The sequence below is a fragment of the Carassius gibelio genome, chromosome A8 (genome assembly GCF_023724105.1).
Source record: "Carassius gibelio isolate Cgi1373 ecotype wild population from Czech Republic chromosome A8, carGib1.2-hapl.c, whole genome shotgun sequence".
In the NCBI taxonomy this organism is placed as follows: Eukaryota; Metazoa; Chordata; class Actinopteri; order Cypriniformes; family Cyprinidae; genus Carassius; species Carassius gibelio.
In genome coordinates, this window is record NC_068378.1 from 27456534 (window position 1) to 27482492 (window position 25959).

Below are 25959 nucleotides of genomic sequence, written 5' to 3' on the forward strand. Positions count from 1 at the left end.
TTTTGGATTGGGTTCGTAAATCTTTTAATTCAGTTTGGGACTTTGGAGCAGGATTGCAAATCTTTTGATTCAGATCGGGACCCGGAGCAGGTTGGGGACTTTTGCTCGGTCTAAAAATGTTTAAAAACAACCGAATTTTGGTTATTTTGGCAAAAAAGCATTGGGTCAAATACGGACAAACCCAGCTGGTTGGTGTTAAATGTTTGAACCAACAGCTGGGTTGTTGGAAAATTACTGTTGCTGGCTTAAAATTAACCAAAAATAAATTGGAAAGTTAAACACACACACACACACAGAATTACTAGAGGTAACAGTAATAAGCAAAAGGTGGTTAATAAGCAAAATCGCCCATGTAAAAATTTGACAAGTTGAATAGCCTAGAGCATAATTTTAAATATTAGCCTACATGCATTGAAACTAATTTATCCAGCGATTTAGAATTAAAAATATAAAATTAAAAATTAATGTTCTCCGTGATTACATTTCACATTTCTGATAAGAAAAATCGACTCATCATTCTCTCTTTTCCCCTCGACTCAGAATCATGAATTTATATCCAACACTTGGCTTTTTACCCCTCTCAGAATTTACACAATTGCAATCATTGAGTTAAATTGAGTTATGAAGTGCAAAACAGGAGATACAAACTTGCATTTGTGAGAAAAAGGAAAAAAAAGTCAGAATTGTGAGATAAAATAGGTTGCCTAAATGTTATAGGTTTAAACAGTAGTCCATTTCATGCTGTAACTGCAGGGCTAATACAATATGTCCCCTATGAACTGCATGTGAATATTACAGTATGTAGGACGATTGTTTAAATCAAATTCATGCTATAAAATCAGTGTAATCATAGCAGGCTTCATCCAAAGTCTGTCCATTTAAATGTCTGCGTTTAGCTTCTAATGGCATCTTTGACAACAGTATTCTATAAAAATGATTTGCATTCTGATTCTGACATTCAAACTATGGACAGTATAGAAATAACTACAAATCAAGCTGCAATACCAAACAAGACCCCACGGAGACACAAACAGACCACTATACCAGTCACCTTAACCTGCCTTTTATACACCGATCCATTCCAAATTATTAAACGGAGCGCAAAAATAAAAAACCCTAATTTGTCGAACATTCTGATCTGAAGGCAGCTTGTCATCAACAGTGACCAGTACCCTGTCAGAGCTAGTGTTATTGCTCATATGTATATGAACACCACTGACTGCAGCCAACTCCTATAATAGCACACTTCTTCAGGGAGTGTCCATTATAAAACACTTTCCAGACACACGACCATAATCAACTATACCCCCATTACAACCATCATCCATCTGAACTTTACTGGTTTGCTTTATTCAGCCTGTGCAAAAGGCTCATGACACTGATTTATAATGCAGATGCACAAAAGCATGCTCTTCTCCATCACTGGGAGTTTTATTTCAGAATTAATGAGATCCTGACCTCAGGCATTCATAGGCTTATTTTTAAGACAAAAAAAATAAAGTTTGCAGAAGGTGCAGAAAACAGCTGGTGCCATTTGAGCCCCAATGACATGTGGTATATTTTGCGTAAAAATTGTCTAATACTGCAAATGTCCAGGTCTCATGGAGAGGAACTTACACAAAGCACTGATGCCAGAACTGGGTTATGTGAGAAAGTCAAACACCACAACTTTCAATCAAGCAATTTTCTTTTTATTTAAGGGAAGGAGGCAGAGATAGACTTTCTGAAATGTTAGAGCAAAAAGGGAAAAATCCTTATGAACATAGCACTGAATTGAAAAGATCTCCTGTAGACGTTATGCAAAATTCGAAGAAAAGTTTCAAAGACCACAATTTCCCTGACCACATCACAGACCGCTTCCCTGGCCAACTCCCTGTCCACTACCAGATCCCTGACCATAGCCGCTTCCCTGACCACTACCAGATCCCTGGCCGTAGCCGCTTCCCTGACCGTAGCCGCTTCCCTGACCAACTCCCTGTCCACTACCAGATCCCTGGCCATAGCCACTTCCCTGACCATAGCCGCTTCCCTGACCACTACCAGATCCCTGGCCGTAGCCGCTTCCCTGACCGTAGCCGCTTCCCTGACCAACTCCCTGTCCACTACCAGATCCCTGGCCGTAGCCGCTTCCCTGACCGTAGCCGCTTCCCTGACCAACTCCCTGTCCACTACCAGATCCCTGGCCGTAGCCGCTTCCCTGACCGTAGCCGCTTCCCTGACCAACTCCCTGTCCACTACCAGATCCCTGGCCGTAGCCGCTTCCCTGGCCGTAGCCGCTTCCCTGGCCAACTCCCTGTCCACTACCAGATCCCTGGCCGTAGCCGCTTCCCTGACCGTAGCCGCTTCCCTGGCCAACTCCCTGTCCACTACCAGATCCCTGGCCGTAGCCGCTTCCCTGGCCGTAGCCGCTTCCCAGACCAACTCCCTGTCCACTACCTGTTCCCTGGCCGTAGCCGCTTCCCTGACCAACTCCCTGTCCACTACCAGATCCTTGGCCGTAGCCGCTTCCCTGGCCGTAGCCGCTTCCCTGGCCGTAGCCGCTTCCCTGGCCAACTCCCTGTCCACTACCTGTTCCCTGGCCCTGTCCACTTCCCTGTCCGGCACCCTGTCCGCTTCCCTGACCCTGTCCGCCACCCTGTCCGCTTCCCTGACCCTGTCCGGCACCCTGACCGCTTCCCTGACCCTGGCCGGCACCCTGGCCCTGTCCGCTACCCTGTCCGGCACCCTGTCCGCTTCCCTGGCCCTGTCCGCTTCCCTGACCCTGTCCGGCACCCTGTCCGCTTCCCTGACCCTGTCCGGCACCCTGTCCGCTTCCCTGACCCTGTCCGCTTCCCTGACCCTGGCCGGCACCCTGTCCGCTTCCCTGACCCTGTCTGCTACCCTGTCCGCTTCCCTGGCCCTGTCCGCTACCCTGTCCAGCACCCTGTCCGACACCCTGTCCGCTTCCCTGACCCTGTCCGCTTCCCTGGCCCTGTCCGCTTCCCTGGCCGGCACCCTGTCCGCTTCCCTGACCCTGGCCGGCACCCTGTCCGCTTCCCTGACCCTGTCCGCTACCCTGTCCGACACCCTGTCCGCTTCCCTGACCCTGTCCGGCACCCTGTCCACTTCCCTGACCCTGTCCGGCACCCTGACCGCTTCCCTGACCCTGGCCGGCACCCTGGCCCTGTCCGCTACCCTGTCCGGCACCCTGTCCGCTTCCCTGGCCCTGTCCGCTTCCCTGTCCGGCACCCTGTCCGCTTCCCTGACCCTGTCCGGCACCCTGTCCGCTTCCCTGACCCTGTCCGGCACCCTGTCCGCTTCCCTGACCCTGTCCGCTACCCTGTCCGACACCCTGTCCACTTCCCTGGCCCTGTCCGGCACCCTGTCCGGCACCCTGACCGCTTCCCTGGCCCTGTCCGGCACCCTGTCCGATTCCCTGGCCGGCACCCTGACCGGCACCCTCTCCACTTCCCTGGCCCTGACCAGCACCCTGTCCGCTTCCCTGGCCCTGTCCACTTCCCTGGCCGGCACCCTGTCCACTTCCCAGACCCTGACCGGCACCCTGGCCCGCGTTCTGACAGCTTCCCTGGCCCTGTCGGCTTGGTTCACTGCATCCATGGCCACTGTTGGTTGGGCAACACTTCTGTGTGGCAGGACACTGGCCATCATGGACACAGTTTTTAGCAGACAGTGGAATGTTCTTTGGGTCAGGACATTGACCGGGTTTCACTGCATGGACAAAGACAGTCAGCTTTAGTTCATGAGCATGGACTGTATGCCATGTCAAATATAGAGCAAAAGATTTGACAAAGATAATTTTAAGGTAAAACCCATTTAATTTTTTTTGGAGGACCCCCAGCATCCATTATAAACTGAAACTCACTTGAACCACGACCATCAGAAGAACATCTTTGATGGGACAGCACGTCCGTCAGCTTCACCAGCTTGGCAATACGGCTCAAACCTTAATACAAATATAACGTTTATCTGCTTCAAAAATCAAGCGTTTTAAAAATCTACCCATTCCTAGATATAAAGGCGGAGTCACTTATTTTTTGTTTCTTCAGGCTGTGTAATGAAGTCAACAGATCATCTCACCTAGAGTAGCATCGGTTATGGTCAAGCTTCCAAACAGACACAATAAAACCGAACCAAACAAGCAATACACTTGAGATGTCATCCTCCCAGCCTACGATCTCACAACGGTCTCCACTGGAAAATGAATTGGTGTGCCAGAAAGAGCTAACAGTGAAGCGCACACAAAACTAACAAAAATAAATGTGTTGTTGTAACAGCACCATCTGTAAATGGGGTTTTAAAGATCCAAGGAGATTAGGTCAACTCAAACCCAGATCAAACTCACCTGCCAGTAACTTTCTAGTAATCTGAATGAAAGACCTTGATTAGCTTGATCAGGTGTGTTTGATTGGGGTTGTATGAGGTGAACGCTGCATTCAAACCATTCACGTTTTTTGGTGTCTGTCTTATCTGAAGACTTTTACACTGGACTCGTTTGCTGAGGTCCGAGTGCGATTGTTCCTGGCAAAGCCCGCAGTGTTGGTCTGCTTTCACACTCAGAATCAGAAAGAGCTTTATTGCCAAGTATGCTTGCGGATACAAGGAATTTGTTTTAGTCACATAAGCTTCCAGTACAAAGAGACAACAACACACAGACAAAAAAAAATACAAATTGGCAAATAAATAAGTGTATAAACAATTGTGCTATAAATGATAATGGAATAGGATTGAGTAAGATGCAGGAATGTTCTAGGATGGAGGGTTAACAAATAAATATAAGGATATTGGACATTTATAAGCATAAGTAGGGAATATTTAACTGTTCATGAGGTAGATTGCCTGGGGAAATAAACTGTTCTTGTGCCTTGCTGTTCTGGTATTTGCCGGCCAGATGGCCAAAGTTCAAAGATGGGGTGACTTGGATGTGAGGGATCCAGAGTGATTTTCTGAGCCCTTTTCCTCACTCTGGATGTATACAGTTCTTGAAGGGTGGGCAGAGGAGCAGCAATAATCCTTTCGGCAGTCCGAACAGTTCTCTGTAGTCTTCTGATGTCTGATTTTGTTGCTGAACCAAACCCAACAGTTATTGAAGTACACAGTACAGACTCAATGACGGCTGAGTAAGGCAAGGCAAAGCAAGGCAAGTTTATTTATATAGCACATTTCGTACACAATGGTAATTGTGCTTGACATAAAAGAAAGTAAAATAATCATGAAGAAAAATAATAACGAAGAAAAAAAATAAAAAATAAAATAAAAATAATTATAATGAAAAAAGCTATTTTAAAACTTTTAAAATGAATAAAACATTTAAAAACAGTTAGAAAATGATTTTACATTAAAAAATAATAATAATAATAAAACAGTGAAAATATAGTGCAATCAGTTCGGACATTGCACAGTGCTCATTCAATAAATGCACAGCCAAAAAGATGCGTTTTTAGTCTAGATTTAAATGTGACTAGTGTTTTAGCACATCTGATCTCTTCTGGAAGCTGATTCCAACTGTGGGCAGCATAGTAACTAAAGGCGGACTCCCCTTGTTTTGTGTGAACCCTTGGTATTTCTAACTGACTTGATCCTAGTGATCTGAGTGCTCTGTTAGGTTTATATTCAGTGAGCATATCTGCAATATATTTTGGTCCTAGGTCATTTAGTGACTTATAAATGAGTAAAAGTACTTTAAAATCAATCCTAAATGTAACTGGAAGCCAGTGTAAGGACCTGAGGACTGGTGTGATATGCTCAGATTTTCTGGTTCTAGTCAGAATCCTGGCAGCAGTGTTCTGGATGAGCTGCAGCTGTCTAATGGTCTTTTTGGGAAGGCCGGTGAGGAGCCCATTACAATAGTCCACCCTGCTGGTGATAAAGGCATAAACAAGTTTCTCCAAGTCTTGACTGGAAACAAAACATCTAATTCTTGCAATGTTTTTTAAATGATAGTATGCTGATTTAGTTACTGCTTTGACATGACTACTGAAACTAAGGTCTGTCTCCAGAATCACACCAAGATTCCTGACATGATTTTTAGTTGTTTGACTCCTAGAGTCAAGGTATGCATTCCCCTTGAACACTTCATCTTTGTTTCCAAATGCAATTACTTCAGTTTTTTCCTTATTTAACTGAAGATAGTTCTGGCACATCCAACTATTAATTTCATCAATGCATTGGCAGAGGGAGTCAATGGGGCTGTAGTCATTTGGAGATAAGGCTAGGTAAATTTGGGTATCATCAGCATAGCTGTGGTAGGCAATTTGGTTCTTTCTCATTATTTGACTTAGTGGTAGCATATACAGGCTAAACAAGAGCGGTGCAAGAATTGAGCCTTGTGGGACTCCGCATGTCATGGACGTCCACTTAGACTTATGCTCTCCTATACTCACATAATAGCCTCTCCCTTCTATGATCTGAACCATTTGAGTACCATCCCAGAAAGCCCGACCCAGTTTTCCAGTCTCTCTAGTAGTATGTTATGATCGACAGTGTCAAACGCAGCACTGAGATCTAGAACTGTTTCAGCAGCTCCTGTGGCAGGTTAAACTTCCTCAGCTGGCGAAGGAAGTACAACCTTTGCTGGGCCTTTTTCACAATGGAGAGATGAAGTGAAGTGAAGTGACATTCAGCCAAGTATGGTGACCCATACTCAGAATTTGTGCTCTGCATTTAACCCATCCGAAATGCACACACACAGAGCAGTGAACACACACACACACACCCTGTGAGCACACAGCACACAGCACACACCCGGAGCAGTGGGCAGCCATTTATGCTGCGGCGCCCGGGGAGCAGTTGGGGGTTCGATGCCTTGCTCTAGGGCACCTAAGTCGTGGTATTGAAGGTGGAGAGAGAACTGTACATGCACTACCCCCACCCACAATTCCGTCCGGCCCGAGACTAGAACTCACAATCCTTCGATTGGGAGTCCAACCCTCTAACCATTAGGCCACGACTTCCCCGTAAAGATGGTGGTTCCCAGGAATCTGAATGACTCCACTGCAGTCACAGTGCTGTTCATGATGGTGAGTGGAGAAAGTGCAGGGGGGTTTCTCCTAAAGTCCACAATCATCTCTACTGTTTTGAGCGTGTTCAGCTCCAGGTTGTTAAGACTGCACCAGACAGCCAGCTGCTCAACCTCTTGTCTGCAGCAGACTCACCGTCCTGCAAACTTCAGGAGCTTGACAGAGGAGTCTTTAGAGGTGCAGTCGTTGGTGTACAGGGAGAAGAGCAGAGGGGAGAGAACACATCCCTGAGGGGCACCAGTGTTGGTGGAGCAGCTGTTTGACATGAATTTCCCCAGTCTCACTAACTGTTGCCTATCTGTCAGAATGCTGGTGATCCACTGACAGATAGAGCTAGGAACAGAGAGCTGGGTCAGTTTGGTCTGAAGGGCTGTTGGGATGATGGGTTAAAAGCCTAAAGTCCACAAATAGGATCCTCACATAAGTCCCTGTTTTGTCCAGATGTTGCAGGATGAAGTGCAATCCCATGTTGATTGCATCATCCACTGACCTGTGTGCTCGGTAAGCAAACTGCAGGGGGTCCAGTAAGGGTCCAGTGATGTCCTTCAGATAAGCCAGAACCAGTTTTTCAAACGACTTCATGACGACAGATGTTAGAGCCACAGGTCTGTAGTCGTTAAGTCCTTTTATCTTGGGTTTATTTGGAATGGGGATTATGGTGGAGTGTTTGAAAGATGGGGGCCAGCTGGTCAGCACAGATTTTCAGACAGGCTGGTGTAACGCCATCTGGGCCTGGTGCTTTTCTTCTTTTGTTCTTCTTGAAGACCTGGCGCACATCATCTTCACAGATTTGTAGAGCAGGAGGTATGGAGAGGGGGATTGCAGGAGTTGTTAATGGATGTGTAGGGAGATGGTCAGAATGGGTGTTGGGGGTTTCAAATCTACAATAAAACTCATTCAGGTCGTTAGCAAGTCGTTGATAAGCCTCAGTGCAAGGGGATGGTGTCTTGTAGTCAGTGATGGCTATCAGACCTCTCCAAACTGAAGTTGAGTCGTTGGAAGTAAACTGGTCTTCCAACTTTTTAGCGTAGGTCTTTTTAGCCGCTCTGATCTCTTTGTTCAGTGTGTTCCTGGCCTGATTGTACAAGACCCTGTCCCCATTTCTGTAGGCATCCTCTTTGGCCTGACAAAGATGTCTGAGTTTTACTGTAAACCATGGATTATCATTGTTGAATGTTAAATAAGTCCTGGTAGGAATGCATATATCCTCACAGTAACTAATATAGGATGTTACAGTCTCTGTGGGTTTGTCCAGATCGGTGGTAGCAGCTTCAAAAACACTCCAATCAGTGAGGTCAAAACAGGATTGTAAATCCTGCTCTGTTTCACTGGTCCATCTCTTCACAGTCTTTACTACGGGTTTAGCAGATTTAAGTTTCTGCTTGTAGGTCGGTATAAGATGAAACAGTCAGTGATCAGAACGTCCCAAAGCTGCTTCGCAATCCACTCTAAAAAGCTGAAAGCCTGGTAGATGGAGCGCGCTGTCCGTTATGGCGTCATTCAGCCAAGTTTCTGTGAAACACAGAGCAGCAGAGTGAGAGAAATCCTTATTTGTCTGAGAGAGCAGAAGGAGTTCGTCCGTTTTGTTGGGTAGAGAGCGGAGATTAGCGAGATGGATGCTAGGCAACGGCGTTCGAAATCCGCGCTTCCTGAGTCTGACGAGCGCTCCGGCTCGCTTTCCCCATCTGTGCGTCCTGAAGCGCTTGATCAGCGCTGCTGCTCCTCCGATAACGATGTTCAGTAAAACATCTGTATAATAGAAATCCGGAAAAATATCCTGTGGTGTGTTCTGCCGAATGTTCAGCAGTTCATCCCTGGTGAAACTGATCGTGTTTGTTAAACAAAAAACAGGAAAAACGAACAAAAACAGTAAAAACACTGGAGAGCCAAGCACTGAAGCAGCCATGTGCGGCGCCATCTTGCGCCATCTCAATAGTTGTATCAAACCCAGGTGCGTTTGCAGTCACCTTACGTCATCGCAAACGGAAAACGCATGAAGAACACAACGCAGCTAAGCATAGTTGTATAATTTTGTTATATCTCTTGCGCTATCTCAATAGTTGTATCAAACCCAGGTGCGTTTGCAGTCACCTTACGTCATCGCAAATGGAAAACGCATGAAGAACACAATGCGACTGAGCATAGTTGTATAATTTTGTTGGCTATTTCGGTGCTATTATGCACAGCATAATAATACATTTTAATTATTTAATTTTCATTTATTTAATTTAGATTTTTAGGAGTGTGTGGAATCAACCTCGTCTCTCTCGTATGTTGATGAAACAATCATATCGACAGTGTTACGCATGTGCAGGATACTTTATTTCCTGAACAAGGAAACATGTTGCTTGCACATTCACACTAGGGGTGTAACGATTCACTCGTTTTCTCAATGCATCGATTACAAACCCTGTCGATTCATATGCATCGATCTTGAAACATGATTTTTGAATCGTGAATCGCCGATCTTGGACAGTAATCGATTCAAAATGCTAAGAATCGAATTAATCGCGATTTCTATAGCAATTCAATGCTTTCAAAATGTATACACATTAAATTACTACACGCACAAATTAATGGAGACCTTGAAGAGTGTTCGTGAATCGTGCCTCTTATCTGTCCTTCACGCGCTCCACTGTTTACCGCCTGAGACTGTCACAGGATTGCGATCGCGCTCCGTTTGTCTCTGACGCAGCTGCCAGTAATGCTCGCGTGAAGTACTTTTATTTTTCTGTAGTTTGTCAGTGGCTCTCTGCATCTTACCAACAGAGTTACCGGAGCCGTCGACAGCTGTATTTAAATTTAATTTATGCATTTAGCAGACACTTTTATCCAAAGCGACTTACAGTACATTCAGGCTATCAATTTTTACCTATCATGTGATTCCGGGGAATCGAACCCCCAACCTTACGCTAGCTTGCTTGCTAACGCAACGCTCTACCAGTTGAGCTACAGGAACAGAAATTTGAAATTATTGCATGGACAGAGCAGGAATGTAAGTGTCTAAATCATACGCACAGTTCCCTTGAATGATAAAAGTGTTTAAACAATGCGGATGAACCGAATATATGAAGGAAACTTTTAAAATTAAACACAGCATTAACAACGACTTTGAAATAAGAGCGCGAGATTTATCTGATAATCAGATGCATGAAAGTAGCGTTTGTTTCATTAGCAAACAGACATATGGCGCGTTTTCTCTCAGAATCATTCGCTGATGGAGAGGAAAAGTTAAATAGAGATGAAGACGTTTTCACACTGAAAGAGAAGCGATCTCACTCTCATAGACGTGCCAGGCTATATCTGCAGCTAGACTGCAGAAAAAGCAGAATGAACTGATGAAACAAAAAAAAAAACACAAACAATTTATGAATAATGCAGTGCTTATTGACATTTATTACAGTACAGAAACTATAAAGTATATTTTCTACCTTATTCTGTGCAGAAAATTTAAATAATTGCTAATTAAATGTAGCCTAGTATATAAAACAATCATAAAATTGCCATTAGGAAAAAAATATTGATTACAAATGATTGATTAATGTCCAGCATTGTATTTGATTTATTACAGCTAATTAAAAGTAATTAAAAAAGAAGATAATTCCTTGTAAAAAAAATAAAATAATTATAATAATTATTATTATTATATAGGCTACATACATAAAATGATTGTATTTGACATTTCTGTCACTTCTGAAATTATGGCTACGCCCCTGGTGTGACAAAATGTTAGCTTATACATAATACTCTTTAAGCTCTTTTTTTAAAAACTTGGCTTACATACATTTTTATGTATGCCATGTCGCATCATTAAACTAACATTTAACAATGGACAAAAGTTTTTTGTTTTTTTTTCTAACCTATGGTTCTTTAAAGGAACACTCCACCGTTTTTTGAAATAGGGCTTATTCACATTATTTCCTGCATTTAGATAGGTGGGCAAATGCATTTTTGTGTCAGTGCATGCATTGTTTTAGTTTGACTGGGTCGGCGTTAGCTTAGCTTAGCACAATGAATGGAATCCTTTGTTGCCAGCTAGCATGGCCTGAGTAAAAGTGATCAAAAAATAAAAAAAAACCCACCTAATTACTTCTTGTGGCCTGCGTATTCACAGCGAGTACAAATAGCGATCCCGATTAACACTAGGCGATTTCCTAGGTAGATATTGACTTGGGACTATATTATGGGGAAGCACAGGCGAAGCACTGCTACTTCGGCGCAGAGATATCACGCAACACATGAAAACATCAACTCTATGTGAATACAGGTATAATATGGGTCGATCTATATATGCGTCATGATTAAAATAATCACTTACTCTGTGGACAGCTGTCCATTTGGTCCATTCGGCGTGGGGCGTTTTTTCCAGTTCACTTTGTCACACCGGAAAAAAAAATCGAGTACTGCAGAATGGATCAGCGCCGTGAAATCCTCTGTAGATGTGACACAACTTCGGGCACGCTCATCTTGATCTGACGTGTTGAGCCTGGTCATCAATGGCAAAAACATGTCCCACTCTCTACAGCACAGACACTCTATTTCCGTCGGCATAGATTGGCATATTCCCCCACATTCACACCACCAGTTCATGTTGGCTCTCATCCTCACGTCCTCAGGCTGTTGAGCGATCTCAACCTCCTCCTCCTGTCGTTCTATTTCCAAAGCACGCAGCTCGTCTTCTGTAAACTCTGGTTCAAATAGGTATGGTTCTGGTTCTTGACTGTCTGAGAAGTCACCCTCTTCGTCTCTCTCAAAATCAGCCATGTTCATCGCCATTCCTGTATTGGCAGGCAGCTACTATTCACGCCGGTATGTTGACGGAAGTCGTGGGATTTCATGTGTTGCGTGATATCTCTGCGCCGAAGTAGCAGTGCTTCGCCTAAGCAGCAGTGCTTCGCCTGTGCTTCCCCATAATATAGTCCCAAGTCAATATCTGCCTAGGAAATCGCCTAGTGTTAATCTGGATTGCTATTTGTACTCGCTGTGAATACGCAGGCCACAAGAAGTAATTAGGTGGGGTTTTTTTATTTTTTTTGATCACTTTTACTCAGGCCATGCTAGCTGGCAACAAAGGATTCCATTCATTGTGCTAAGCTAAGCTAACGCCGACCCAGTCAAACTAAAACAATGCATGCACTGACACAAAAATGCATTTGCCCACCTATCTAAATGTAGGAAATAATGTGAATAAGCCCTATTTCAAAAAACGGTGGAGTGTTCCTTTAACCATAAATGCTACTGTAATTTGCCCCCTGACTAAGCATTTAAAGAATTTAGTAGAAGCATTTAAATAATCCCGTGAATGCACTTAAAGAATGCCGGGACCAGAATTGGGAACCACTGGTATACAGCATGGGAAGTGTGCTCCCTTTAAATGTATTAAAAACGGTCACTCATTCATCATGACCTCAGAAAGTTCAATGTGTCTACACAATGTGTTTTTACTCACTTAAAATGTCTACACAATGAAACTTTTTTTTTATGAAGTTATGAGCATGATTGAACTCAGGATTCCAACCTAAACACCTCTGATTGGCCTTGGCCAATGCTTTGTAAGTAAACAAACATGTCTGTGATTGGCTACTTTGCTACCCTCTTTGAAAATGCTTTCCAAAACAGAAGGGCAGATACACTAGATTATTTTTCAAATCGATTTCGTCATGCTATTATTACAATGAAAACCGATCCTAGACCAGGAGTTATTTGCAGCTAAAAGCAATCAGTTAGAATATTTTACACTGAGTTAGGCTATTATACCCACGAAACTAAAGTCTAGCCATTCCCATTAGTCAGGAAGGGGGGCACAGGGATGTACGTGGGGGGGGGGGCAAAGCCAGTGGCACTGGTCCGGGTTTGACTTCAGGCAGCGCTGCGCAGACCGAAGCAGTGTGCCGAAATCATGTTGGCCTTAATCTGTGATGTAAAAGATTTCACCTTTTTCTTGAAGGTTTATTCTTGTTTTCATTCGAGTAACAGGCACTTGCTAAAATTACTCACTGTAAAAAAAGGGGGGGGGGGGTAAGTTGCTTAAAATTTTAAGTATCCCACAATCAAATTGATGTATACCATATACAATATACAATCAATCAAGCTGTATAAGTCATTTAAAGTTTAATTACATTAAACTGACTTAAAAACATGAGTGTTGTGATCAATGTTCCCACTAAGGTGTGCGCGCGCCTACGTTGAAGAAGTATATGCCGCGCACAAGACACGCAAATGTGACCTAACTGTGACATCTATATTACCATTATAATTTATTGTGATATTGATATTAGAAATCAGATTGTGCCTGGTTCTTTTAATTCTCTGTCTGTATTACTAGATCTTAGGGTAGAATTTGATACTGTTGATCACAATATTCTTATTACTAATTTATAAAAGACTGTAGGTATTTGAGGCATGTTTCTTCAGTGGTTCAGATAAGTTCTTTCTAATAGGATCTTTCCAGTTAATATCAGGCAATCTTATTCTAAAACTGTTCCATCAAATTGTGGTCTTCCCCAGGGTTAAATTCTTGGATCAATCTTGTTCTTATGCTGCCCTTGAGGTTTGTTTTTAAAAGGCATGGAGAAACAGGACAAAAGGACAATTACATCTATTGTTTGCATGGATTTAAACTATGGATTGTCAGCAAATTTTTTACATTTAAACTAAAGTAAGACTGAGATAATTTGGTTTGGAAACTCAACTAAACTCAACTTAATTTAAAATTTATCTTAATTTAATTTGTTTAAAAAGACTCGATTTTATAGGTGCATTGGTTTATTTATAGGCTAAATGAGCCTATGCCTATTTAGAGTGCTGAGATGTCACAGAGGACTTATTTTATTTCTTTATTCCAACTTCCAAGTGGCCTAGTCTACGTTAGTTATGAATAAATTATGTTAAAACATGTATAAATGACTCATTCTTGACACAAGGAAAAAGAGTTGTGTGCGTGTGCACATTTGAATAATGTAAATGGGTTCGGCCTTTTAAAAAGCTGTCAATCAAAATTTACTTGTCGGGCTGGGGCCGAAACCTGTCGGGCCTAACTTTTAAGGCCTGGTTACAGCTCTACAAGCATTACTGGTAGAAATGGTAGGAGAAGACTTGGGTGGTGCTCCCGTGTGGCACTTAGTGTAAATAGCACGTTGCAAAGAAAATGTATAGAATACATTCAATAACATACTGCTATTTCCACTTAGTGTAAAAAGTATATTTTGGTAAGAAAATATGCTATTTTCACTTAAGTGTGTATAGCATCTAATTGCAATTTACACAGTGAAAACAGCATATATCGCTATTTGAACTTAGAGCAAAAAAGTCTGCATGTCATGTGAAAGACACAAATGAATTTCTTGCGTTTATTTTTGCACTCCACCCGCACAGTTGTCGTGGTATTTTTTTATATACATACATGATTTTTTTATGTGATGTGTATATATGATATTTCCCATTATAACAAAATTAAAAAAGTCATACGACTTGAAACATTTTAAATAAAGATTATTTTCTACCAAGGTAAAATATAGGATAATTCACACAAAAATATTTTCTGCAAGCTTTTATCCCCCCAAAAAATAAAAATGTTCATTTATTTTCATAACTCACAATTGATATATAGAGTGCAACAGCAAAAACAGAGATTTATTTATTTATTTATTTACATTTGTTTGGAGAAAAATTATAGACCAATTTGGTGTTTGCAAACAGTGATAGAGTTTTTTGTGGGCGGAGTCTATGCGTTGGACTCTATTGTGAACATACAAGTAGAATAATTTTGACTCGTTATAAATGTAGCCGAGCACCACTTTGCTGTCCCTTAAGAACTTAATGTCATTCAACACTAGATCTAGCTCATCCTTAATGAGAACTGCCATCTCTACTGCTAATACAACATCACAGAGTTCAAGCCTTGGGATTGTAGGTTCAGACAGGGGTGCCAGTTTCACCTTGCCCATAACAAATCCTACTTCGACTGCTTCTGTTAGTGAGGTAGTTTTAAATGTACGAGGAACATGCAGCTGTTGTAGGTCTTGGAGATAATCTCTCCAGGCTTCCCATTTGTTTAGTTTGCCCTCCGGAAGCAATGTGTCCCAGTCTGACTGTTCAGACATACGTTCCCTGAGAAGGGTTCTTCTCTGGATCGTGACAGGTGCCAGTAGACCCAGAGGATCGAAAACACTGTTGACAGTGGAAAGGAATCCACGTAAGGTAAATAGTCTGGTAGTGGTCGATGTGGAGTAAGTGAATGTGTCGTTTGTTATCTCCCATAGCAGACCTAAACTCCGTTGGGTGGGTGAGGTTTCTCCACTCAGATCTAAGTCCTGGATTATAGGAGCACAATCTTCAGGCGGGAAAGCTTCCATAACTGTTTGAGAGTTTGAAGCAAACTTGTGTAAAAGGATGTTTGATTGAGCTAGTGAAGCCTGTGTTCGTTGGAGCAAATCAATTGCCTCAGCTTCTGATGGTATAGATACCAAACAATCATCAACATAGAAATGTCTTTCCACAAACTTGACGGTATCAGCACCATGCTCCTGTGCACCTTTTCTGATGGCTCTTCGCAGCCCATAAATGGCCACAGCAGGAGATGGGCGATTGCCGAAGACGTGGACCTTCATCCGATACTCAATAATTTTCTTATTGACGTCATTGTCCTTGTGCCATTAAAAAAACGGAGGAGGTTACAATGGTCTTCATGCACCAAGAAACAATGGAACAACTGTTGAATGTTTGCTAGGATCGCAACCTTCCCTTTCCGAAAGCATAGCAGGACACCGTCAAGGGAGTTATTGAGGTCCAGGCCTGTGAGAAGCACATCATTGAGAGAGACGCCAGAGTATCGAGCACTGGAATCAAAGACCACACTGATCTGATTGGGTTTTGGGGGATAGTAAACCCCAAATGTAGGAAGATACCAACAGTCATCCCCTTTTCTCAGTGGTGCTACCTCAGCATGTCCATTGGTAAATATCTTTTCTATAAATCCCACATACTGTTGCTGCATTTCAGGTTTTCTCTTCAGGGTCCGTTGCAGGCATGTGAAACGATTAACAACTTGTTCCTTATTGTTTGGCAAGGGCTGGCGTGGTTCTCTGAATGGTAAAGGAGCTACCCAGCTTTTGGATAGATTGGTGCTACCGCATTCAGAGCATTTCACAGAAGACTTGCATTCCTTGGCAAGGTGAGAAACAGTACAACATTTGAAACCTATTCTTTTCTCCTTGAGGAAAGCCTTTCTGTCATTGAGGAGTTTGTTTCTGAATGTTCTGCATTTTTTCTGCATTTTTCATATTTTGTTAGGGTCATCACTGGTTGCACACACATCTGTTTTTTGAACTGTGATGGGTTTGTTGGTTTGGAAACTCTTTACCATGGATCTTTCTGGTTTCATAGTTGTCATAACACTGCTTTGATGCATAAAGCTAGGGTCATTTCGCTTCTTTGCTTCACAGCACACAGAGTTAAAGAAATACTCAAAGGGAGGAAAGCGACCATGACTTTCTTCCTTGTACCATGACCCAGAAGTCACCCACATGTCCTAAAGCCCATATGGAAGGTTATCTACAATTGGTGCGATTCCACATGAAGTGTCAAGGTATGACAGACCTGTTAGATAACAGTCTTCTTTAGCACCTTGGATTTCCATAAAATAATCCCCGAGTAATTTAATGTGGTCTTTAGCTGAAATCCTTGGAAAACTGTCCAATAGCTGAAACAGTGACCTTTCAATGATTTCCGGTGCAGCATAGCACTCACGTAGTCTTTCCCATGCTTTGTGTAAAGCAAGATTGGGGTTACTGACATGCACGGAGCGGGTCCACTTTCCGTTTCGCCAGATTCCTTTCCAAGGCCATTTAGTCATGAGGTCTAATTTCTGGGTTGCTGTGAGGTGAACTTCACGAGCTGCACTGGTGAATGAGGAATACCATGACCGATAATTTTCAGGCTTATCGTCAATTTGGTATAGTCCTGAACTAACGAGGTCTCGTCGAGCTAAATACTGTGTGTCAAAGGCTCTGCCTGAGGTGGTGTGCTAGCTGGAGGAATGTATTGAGCAAAGTAAGGCTTATCAGGTGTATTCATGATGGGGGTGGTCCTCCCAACTTCTGATTTAATCACACCTGAAGACAGATCAGATACGTTTTTGCAGCTATGTGCATTTCACCATTTTCAGACTTTGGTTCATTTTTGATAGAATATGCTTGTGAAGTGTCTTTCGCAGCTGGACTCCATGTTACGAAGCTGGTATCAGAGTCAGCATGAAATGGAGGAGCGGCGGGTAAGGCTGATAAGAGTGGAGGGGGAGCACGATCCTGTAGGTTAATTTGAGAAATGACAAATTCACTGGTACGTTCAATTTTAACGTACTAGGGAAGTCGTGGCCTAATGGTTAGAGGGTTGGACTCCCAATCGAAGGGTTGTAGGTTCTAGCCTCGAGCCGGACGGCATGTGGGTGGGAGTGCATGTACAGTTCTCTCTCCACCTTCAATACCACGACTTAGGTGCCCTTGAGCAAGGCATCGAACCCCCAACTGCTCCCCGGGCGCCGCAGCATAAATGGCTGCCCACTGCTCCGGGTGTGTGCTCACAGTGTGTGTGTTCACTGCTCTGTTTGTGTGCATTTCGGATGGGTTAAATGTTCTGAGTATGGGTCACCTTACTTGGCTGAATGTCACTTCACTTTCACTTTAACTTTCTCCGATTCAGATCCTCCTCTTTCAACTGCAGCATGCTTTGCTAATTCAGCATCTTCCAACACTTGTCAATCAATCAATCACCTTTATTTATATAGTGCTTTAAACAAAATACATTGCGTCAAAGCACTGAACAACATTCATTTGGAAAACAGTGTCTCAATAATGCAAAATGATAGTTAAAGGCAGTTCATCATTGAATTCAGTTATGTCATCTCTGTTCAGTTTAAATAGTGTCTGTTTTTATTTGCAATCAAGTCAATGACATCGCTCTAGATGAAGTGACCCCAACTAAGCAAGCCAGAGACGACAGCGGCAAGGAACCGAAACTCCATCGGTGACAGAATGGAGAAAAAAACCTTGGGAGAAACCAGGCTCAGTTGGGGTCAGTTCTCCTCTGACCAGACGAAACCAGTAGTTCAATTCCAGGCTGCAGCAAAGTCAGATTGTGCAGAAGAATCATCTGTTTCCTGTGGTCTTGTCCTGGTGGTCCTCTGAGACAAGGTCTTTACAGGGGATCTGTATCTGGGCTCTAGTTGTCCTGGTCTCCGCTGTCTTTCAGGGCAGTAGAGGTCCTTTCTAGGTGCTGATCCACCATCTGGTCTGGATACGTACTGGATCCGAGTGACTGCAGTGACCCTCTGATCTGGACACAGACTGGATCTGGTGGCCACGGTGACCTCGGAACAAGAGAGAAACAGACAAATATTAGCGTAGATGAACATTGGTTTCTCTGGATAATGTTATATGAAGCACCATTACCTCAAACGAGTTATACTTGAAGTCTGCCTTCTGAGAGATCCTGAAAACGTTGTTATAAATTGAAGCAACTCCTCCCCCTTTGCCTTTTAGACGCGGCTCGTGTTTATAACAATAATCTTGGGGGGTGGACTCATTTAAAATAATGTAATCATCAGGTTTTAGCCAAGTTTCTGTCAAACAGAGCACATCTATATTATGATCAGTTATCATATTATTTACAAAAAGTGTTTTCGTAGAAATGGATCTGATATTCAATTAGCCAAGCTTTATCATTTGTTTATCCATATTGCATTTGTTTTTTATTTGTTGAACCTCAATTAAATTGTTAACCTTAACTTGGTTTGGATGTTTTTTGTATTTTCTAGTTTGGGGAACAGACACAGTCTCTATAGTGTGATATCTAGGTGAAAGAGTCTATGTGCTGAGAATTAACTGACCTCTGTGACGGGAGGCAGCTAGCAGACGGTCGGTTTAGCCAGTCTGTCTGCTTCCTGACCTGGGCCCCAGTTAGTCAAGTATAAACACTAAGACTATTTGCCATATTTCTAGACAGAAGAGCAGCACCACCCCAGGAGGGATGAAGACCATCTCTTTTAAACAGGTCAGGTCTGCCCCAAAAGCTTGTCCAATTGTCTATGAAACCTATGTTATTCTGTGGGCACCACTTAGACATCCAGCCATTGAGTGATGACAATCTGCTATGCATCTCATCACCACGGTAAGCAGGGAGGGGACCAGAGCATATTACAGTGTCTGACATCGTGCTTGCAAGTTCACACACCTCTTTAAAGTTATTTTTAGTGATCTCCGACTGGCGAAGTCGAACATCATTAGCGCCGGCATGAATAACAATCTTACTGTATTTACGTTCAGCATTAGCCAGCATTTTTACATTTGCCAAGATGTCAGGTGCTCTGGCTCCCGGTAAACATTTGACTATGGTGGCTGGTGTCTCTATATTCACGTTCCGTACAATAGAATCACCAATAACTAGAGCACTTTCATCAGGTTTCTCAGTGGGTGCATCACTGAGTGGGGAGAACCTGTTTAATGTTTTGATCGGAACAGAAGAGCAGTGTTTTGACCCACGACTACGCTGCCTCACCATCACCCAGTTGCCCTGCTGCAGGGGCTCTGCTGGAACCGGACAATGTACAGGAGTCCCTGAGCTAGACGCATCCAAAGCCGTATCTAGAGCCCTAACATTCTTACTGTCCTCAATTAAAGTTTGGATGCGTGTCTCTAATTCTGAAATCTTCTCTGTCAGCCTAACTATTTCCCTGCATTTATCACATGTGAATCCCTCATCAGCGACAGAGATAGATAAACTGTACATGTGGCAAGAGGTGCAAATAACAATTGCAGGAGAAACCATTACTCACCGTGCTTGATGAAATATTCTTACTGCGGTTGTTTGATGAACTTGTGAAAAACTGCAACGTGAGAGAGGAGAGGAGAAAAGAAAACGCTAATGACAAGCTAACGAGTGCTAACGCTTTGCAGGTGTACTGCAGTCACGGAAGAGTGAAGATCAAAGTTAATCTGAAAAGATTGATCGATAATATCAGAAATATGGTGTGAATTAAGTTATATTTTACAACTTAAAAAACAAACAAACAGACAGTGATAGTAAGAAAGATTATAGAGAAAAAATATAAAATAAAAACAGCTACACGGAGCTATGATTAGCTACAGAAGGCCAACAGGAAGTAGAGAAAACAGTAGAGAAAAACACTGTCCAACAGCGACACCAACCTTGTGCCTCCACAGCGGCTGCATCAGCTTCCCGTTGTAGTGTTAACACTTCCAACTCCGTGTCTATTCTTACTGTTTCCAGCTGATTTTGAGCTTCTCTTGTGGCCTTTCCCATTTTCAGTTTAGCCTCTTAGCTGGCATAAGATGCTCCCACTTTGGCGGCTTCAGCTCTGGCTCAGGCCCGGGCTGCTCTCGCCGATGACGCAGATGACTTGCCACTTCTTGCACTGCACACAGATGACTTGCTGCTTGTGGCCATCTTAACCACTTAACCATCAAATTATGCCTTTTCACTGTAGTGTTCTCATGCAGTGTGTTGAAACTCTGCCTAAACACCAAGTTAAACTGTAGCCAATTAAGACAAGAGTCGTAGTAAGGTTGATAATTTACGGTCACTCTTCCTCATTAACATTTGTGGTGAAAACTGTAATAAAACAATACAGCAATATTCAGTGTCCAGTGTCTTGACTAACATAGCATTATAAATGACTTTAACATAAGCATAAACTGCTGTTCTCTTTGTAGCAGCGATTTCAATGGCTATAACATTGCTGAGATCTTGTACACAATGGTAAACAACAATTTTTAGTAACTTATCAAAACATCTTTTTAACAAAATCATCACTAATATGTGATCCTCTGCCTTTCTAGTGTCATATTAATGAACTTACGGCATTGCCTCTATGATTCTTTTAAGTGGATGCAACGGATTATCAGAGAGAGCACACCATGTCTGTCTCATTGTTTTTCATGCAGAACTAACAGGAAGTGACTAAACAGGAAGTGACTTCATCACAAGAAGCAAAAAATATAATTTTTACAAATGAGTTAGACAAAGAAAAAGTAAATATGAACTTCACATTTTCACTTTAAAATATTTACCAAAAATAATTAAAGCTGATATTTGAAACTTAAATTTCTTAAAGGGCAACACAATTACTTTTTTTTGAAGTAGCAGCCCAGACAGCAAGCAATTTCGGCCCAGAACCGGCCCACACGCAGGCCAAATGTGGACCACATCTGGGCCGAAATTGCTTGCTGTATGGCGGCCTATATGGTAGCCATGGAAAAAATTATTAAAAAGGTAATTTTCCTAGATTATATTTCACATTTCTGATAAGAAAAATCAACTCATCATTCTCTCTTTTCCCCTCGACTCAGAATCATGAATTTATATCCAACACTTGGCTTTTTACCCCTCTGAGAATTGACACAACTGCAATCGTTGAGTTAAATTGAGTTGTGCAAAACAAGAGATATAAAGTTGCATTTGTGAGAAAAAAAAAGTCAGAATTGTGAGATAAAATAGGTTGCCTTAATGTTATAGGTTTAAATAGTCCATTTCATGCTGTAACTGCAGGGCTAATACAATATGTTCCCTATGAACTGCATGTGAATATTACTGTATAGCCCCTTTCACACTGCACGTCGGACCCGCAATATTCCCGTAACATTGCCTGGTCGCCTTCTGTGTGAAAGCAACCACGTCCCGGAATTGATAACCGAATTGAACCCGGGTCGGGGACCTAGTAACATTGCGGTAATCGATCCAGAACGAGCGCTGTGTGAACAAAAGCCAGATCTAATTCCGTATCGAAGTGATGACGCGCGTTATCGCGTGACTCTTTTACCGGCAGTTTTGAAGGAAGATCAACATTCGCGACGAAAACATATGTGCAAACTGTGATGAAGCAGAGATCAGTTAGTTCCTCACTTTCTGCGCTGACACCGAGATCGTTTGCTTGCTTCAGTTAAAGTATAACGTGCCAAGCATTGTCGACTCGTACATTACACGTCACGCGCTGATGTCACGTGTCGTTACAAGATCTTCAAGGGTTGTGTGTGAAAGCACGCACATATACCGGGTCATCACTGGCAGTGTGAAAGTGCCACATCTAGCGACCAATTACAAGAACACTTTACCCCTGTATTTGCCGGAATGGCAGTGTGAAAGGGGCTTAAGTAGGACGATTGTTTTAATCAAATTCATTATCTTACAATTACAAATTCATTATCTTCAAATGGCATCTTTGACAACAGTATTCTATAAAAAATATTTGCATTCTGATTCTGACATTCAAACTATGGACAGTATAGAAATAACTACAAATCAAGCTGCAATACCAAACAAGACCCCACGGAGACACAAACAGACCACTATACCAGTCACCTTAACCTGACTTTTTATACACCGATCCATTCCAAATTATTAAACGGAGCACAAAAATAAAAAAAACCTAATTTGTCAAACATTCTGATCTGAAGGCAGCTTGTCATCAACAGTGACCAGTACTCTATCAGAGCTAGTGTTATTGCTCATATGTATATAAACACCACTGACTGCAGCCAACTCCTATAATAGCACACTTCTTCAGGGAGTGTCCATTATAAAACACTTGCCAGACACACGACCATAATCAACTATACCCCCATTACAACCATCTGAACTTTACTGGTTTGCTTTATTCAGCCTGTGCAAAAGGCTCATGACACGGATTTATAATGCAGATGCACAAAAGCATGCTCTTCTCCATCACTGGGAGTTTTATTTCAGAATTAATGAGATCCTGACCTTAGGCATTCATAGGCTTGTTTTAAGACAAAAAAAGGTTTGCAGAAGGTGCAGAAAACAGCTGGTGCCATTTGAGCCCCCATGACATGTGGTATATTTTGTCAAAAATTGTCTAATACTGCAAATGTCCAGGTCTCATGGAGAGGAACTTACACAAAGCACTGATGCCAGAACTGGGTTATGTGAGAAAGTCAAACACCACAACTTTCAAATAAAGCAATTTTCTTTTTATTTAAGGGAAGGAGACAGAGATAGACTTTCTGAAATGTTAGAGCAAAAAGGGAAAAATCCTTATGAACATAGCACTGAATTTCCCTGACCACATCACAGACCGCTTCCCTGACCAACTCCCTGTCCACTACCAGATCCCTGGCCATAGCCGCTTCCCTGACCGTAGCCACTTCCCTGACCAACTCCCTGTCCACTACCAGATCCCTGGCCATAGCCGCTTCCCTGACCGTAGCCGCTTCCCTGACCAACTCCCTGTCCACTACCAGATCCCTGGCCGTAGCCACTTCCCTGACCGTAGCCGCTTCCCTGACCACTACCAGATCCCTGGCCATAGCCGCTTCCCTGACCGTAGCCGCTTCCCTGACCAACTCCCTGTCCACTACCAGATCCCTGGCCATAGCCACTTCCCTGACCGTAGCCGCTTCCCTGACCACTACCAGATCCCTGGCCGTAGCCGCTTCCCTGACCGTAGCCGCTTCCCTGACCACTACCAGATCCCTGGCCGTAGCCGCTTCCCTGACCGTAGCCGCTTCCCTGACCACTACCAGATCCCTGGCCGTAGCCGCTTCCCTGACCGTAGCCGCTTCCCTGACCACTACCAGATCCCTGGCCGAAGCCACTTCCCTGACCAACTCCCTGTCCACTACCAGATCCCTGGCCATAGCCGCTTCCCTGACCGTAGCCGCTTCCCTGACCAACTCCCTGTCCACTACCAGATCCCTGGCCATAGCCGCTTCCCTGACCAAAACCAGTCCCCTGTCCGCTTCCCTGGCCGGCACCCTGGCCCTGTCCGCTTCCCTGGCCCTGTCCGGTGCCCTGTCCAGCACCCTGTCCGCTTCCCTTGCCCTGTCCTGCACCCTGTCCTGCACCCTGTCCGCTTCCCTGGCCCTGTCCAGCACCCTGTCCGCTTCCCTGGCCCTGTCCAGCACCCTGTCCGCTTCCCTGGCCCTGTCCAGCACCCTGTCCGCTTCCCTGGCCCTGTCCTGCACCCTGTCCTGCACCCTGTCCGCTTCCCTGGCCCTGTCCGGCGCCCTGTCCGCTTCCCTGGCCCTGTCCTGCACCCTGGCCGCTTCCCTGGCCGGCACCCTGGCCCTGTCCGCTTCCCTGGCCTGCACCCTGTCCGCTTCCCTGGCCCTGTCCGCTTCCCTGGCCCTGTCCGGCGCCCTGTCCGCTTCCCTGGCCCTGTCCGGCGCCCTGTCCGCTTCCCTGGCCCTGTCCGGCGCCCTGTCCGCTTCCCTGGCCCTGTCCGGCGCCCTGTCCGCTTCCCTGGCCCTGTCCGGCGCCCTGGCCCTGTCCGGCGCCCTGGCCAGCACCCTGTCCACTTCCCTGGCCCTGTCCTGCACCCTGTCCGCTTCCCTGGCCCTGTCCTGCACCCTGTCCGCTTCCCTGGCCCTGTCCTGCACCCTGTCCGCTTCCCTGGCCGGCACCCTGGCCCTGTCCGCTTCCCTGGCCCTGTCCGGCGCCTTGTCCAGCACCCTGTCCGCTTCCCTGGCCCTGTCCTGCACCCTGTCCGCTTCCCTGACCGGCGCCCTGTCCGGCACCCTGTCCGCTTCCCTGGCCCTGTCCTGCACCCTGTCCGCTTCCCTGGCCCTGTCCTGCACCCTGTCCGCTTCCCTGACCGGCGCCCTGTCCGGCACCCTGTCCGCTTCCCTGGCCCTGTCCTGCACCCTGTCCGCTTCCCTGACCGGCGCCCTGTCCGGCACCCTGTCCGCTTCCCTGACCGGCACCCTGTCCGCTTCCCTGACCGGCACCCTGTCCGCTTCCCTGACCGGCACCCTGTCCAGCACCCTGTCCGCTTCCCTGGCCCTGTCCTGCACCCTGTCCGCTTCCCTGACCGGCGCCCTGTCCTGCACCCCGTCCGCTTCCCTGGCCCTGACCGGCACCCTGTCCGCTTCCCTGACCGGCGCCCTGTCCGCTTCCCTGGCCCTGTCCGGCGCCCTGGCCCTGTCCGGCGCCCTGGCCCTGGCCCGTGTTCTGACAGCTTCCCTGGCCCTGTCGGCTTGGTTCACTGCATCCATGGCCACTGGTGGTTGGGCAACACTTCTGTGTGGCAGGACACTGACCATCATGGACACAGTTTTTAGCAGACAGTGGAATGTTCTTTGGGTCAGGACATTGACCGGGTTTCACTGCATGGACAAAGACAGTCAGCTTTAGTTCATGAGCATGGACTGTATGCCATGTCAATATACAGCAAAAGACTTATGCCACAGAGTGAATTTTATTCCAAGAATTATTCCAGTGTATTTTGTAAAGCCATCCAGGGTTTTAAACCATCCTAAAAAGGAGAAATTCAAACCTAAATCTAGACAAGAGTAACAGAAGGCAAAAAAGTAACTTTCTAATCAAAAAAAAAAAAAAAAAAAAAACCCCACACATGCATTAGATTTTTATTTATTTTTTTGGAGGACCCCTAGCATCGATTATAAACGGTAACTCACTTGAACCAGGCTGACTGGAAACAGGATCACATTGAAATCGAGAGCAGCCAGGTCTTTCAGAGCAGTATTGTCTTCCAGAGCAGGGTCTATCAGAAGAACATCCTCGATGGGATAGCAAGTCTTTCAGCCTCAGACCGCCAATACCTTAATACAACATTACATATTTATCTGCTTCAAATCAAGCATTTCAAAAGATCTACTACCCATTCCTTATCCTACACACAAGAAGGGTCACTTATTTTTTGGGTTTCTTCAGGCTGCGTAATGAAGTCAACAGATCACTCACCTAGAGTAGCATCTGTTATGTTCAAGTTTCCAAACAGACACAATAAAACCGCACCAAACGAGCAATACATTCGAGCGGTCATCCTCCCAGCCTACAATCTCACAATGGCCTCTGCTGGAAAATTGAATTGGCGTGTCAGAAGAAGCAGATAGCTAAACACAGCCAAAGCGCATAAAACTAAAACAAATAAATGTGTTGTTGTTGTAACAGC

The 25959-nt window shown here is 44.5% G+C and overlaps 1 protein-coding gene across 1 annotated transcript in view; it reads right to left on the minus strand.

Moving 5' to 3' along the window:
• Positions 1–1669: 1669 nt before the first annotated feature.
• The window catches only part of LOC128019166 (fibroin heavy chain-like), a 77402-nt gene continuing 53112 nt past the window's right edge, over positions 1670–25959 (minus strand). The window contains exons 15-16 of the mRNA XM_052605219.1: positions 23459–23719; positions 1670–2568 (exon numbers count right to left, since the gene is read on the minus strand). Of these exons, the coding sequence (XP_052461179.1) occupies positions 1847–2568; positions 23459–23719 (983 nt within the window). The 3' untranslated portion in view covers positions 1670–1846. The remainder of the gene's footprint in view (positions 2569–23458; positions 23720–25959) is intronic.